At 86.6% G+C, this 306-nt stretch overlaps 1 protein-coding gene across 2 annotated transcripts in view; it reads right to left on the minus strand.

Annotated features, from left to right (window-relative positions):
- Positions 1-225, minus strand: part of AGO2 (argonaute RISC catalytic component 2) — a 109,976-nt gene extending 109,751 nt beyond the window's left edge. The window contains exon 1 of one of the 2 annotated variants that reach the window (XM_025871179.2): positions 85-225. In XM_025871179.2, coding sequence (XP_025726964.1) covers positions 85-106 — 22 coding nt within the window. In that variant the 5' untranslated portion in view covers positions 107-225. The remainder of the gene's footprint in view (positions 1-84) is intronic. The other variant, XM_073893254.1, reaches the window with a different exon arrangement.
- Between the last annotated feature and the right edge of the window lie 81 nt (positions 226-306).

The raw sequence follows: 306 nt of genomic DNA on the forward strand, positions 1-306 counted from the left end.
GCCCGCCAACCGCCCGCCAACCGCCGCCGGCGCCGCGGGGACGAGCGCGAGCGGCCGGGCCGGCGCCCGCGCGCGAGGACTCACCGGGGCCGGCTCCCGAGTACATGGTGGCGCCGCCGAGGGGCTCCGGGGCCGAGGGGCGGCCGCGCGCGCGCGCCACGGGCCCCGACGCCGCGAGCCGGGAGGGAGCCGCCGGCCGCACGATCCGCCCCGGCGCGGCCGCCTAGCCAAACAGGTTTACCCGACGCGGCCGGGGCGGCGGGCGGAGGCGGCGGGCGGGCGGGCGGGCGGGGGGGGGGGGGGGGG

Source organism: Callorhinus ursinus, unplaced genomic scaffold, assembly GCF_003265705.2.
Source record: "Callorhinus ursinus isolate GAN/ISIS: 27379988/994484 unplaced genomic scaffold, GSC_fseal_2.0 scaffold5, whole genome shotgun sequence".
In the NCBI taxonomy this organism is placed as follows: Eukaryota; Metazoa; Chordata; class Mammalia; order Carnivora; family Otariidae; genus Callorhinus; species Callorhinus ursinus.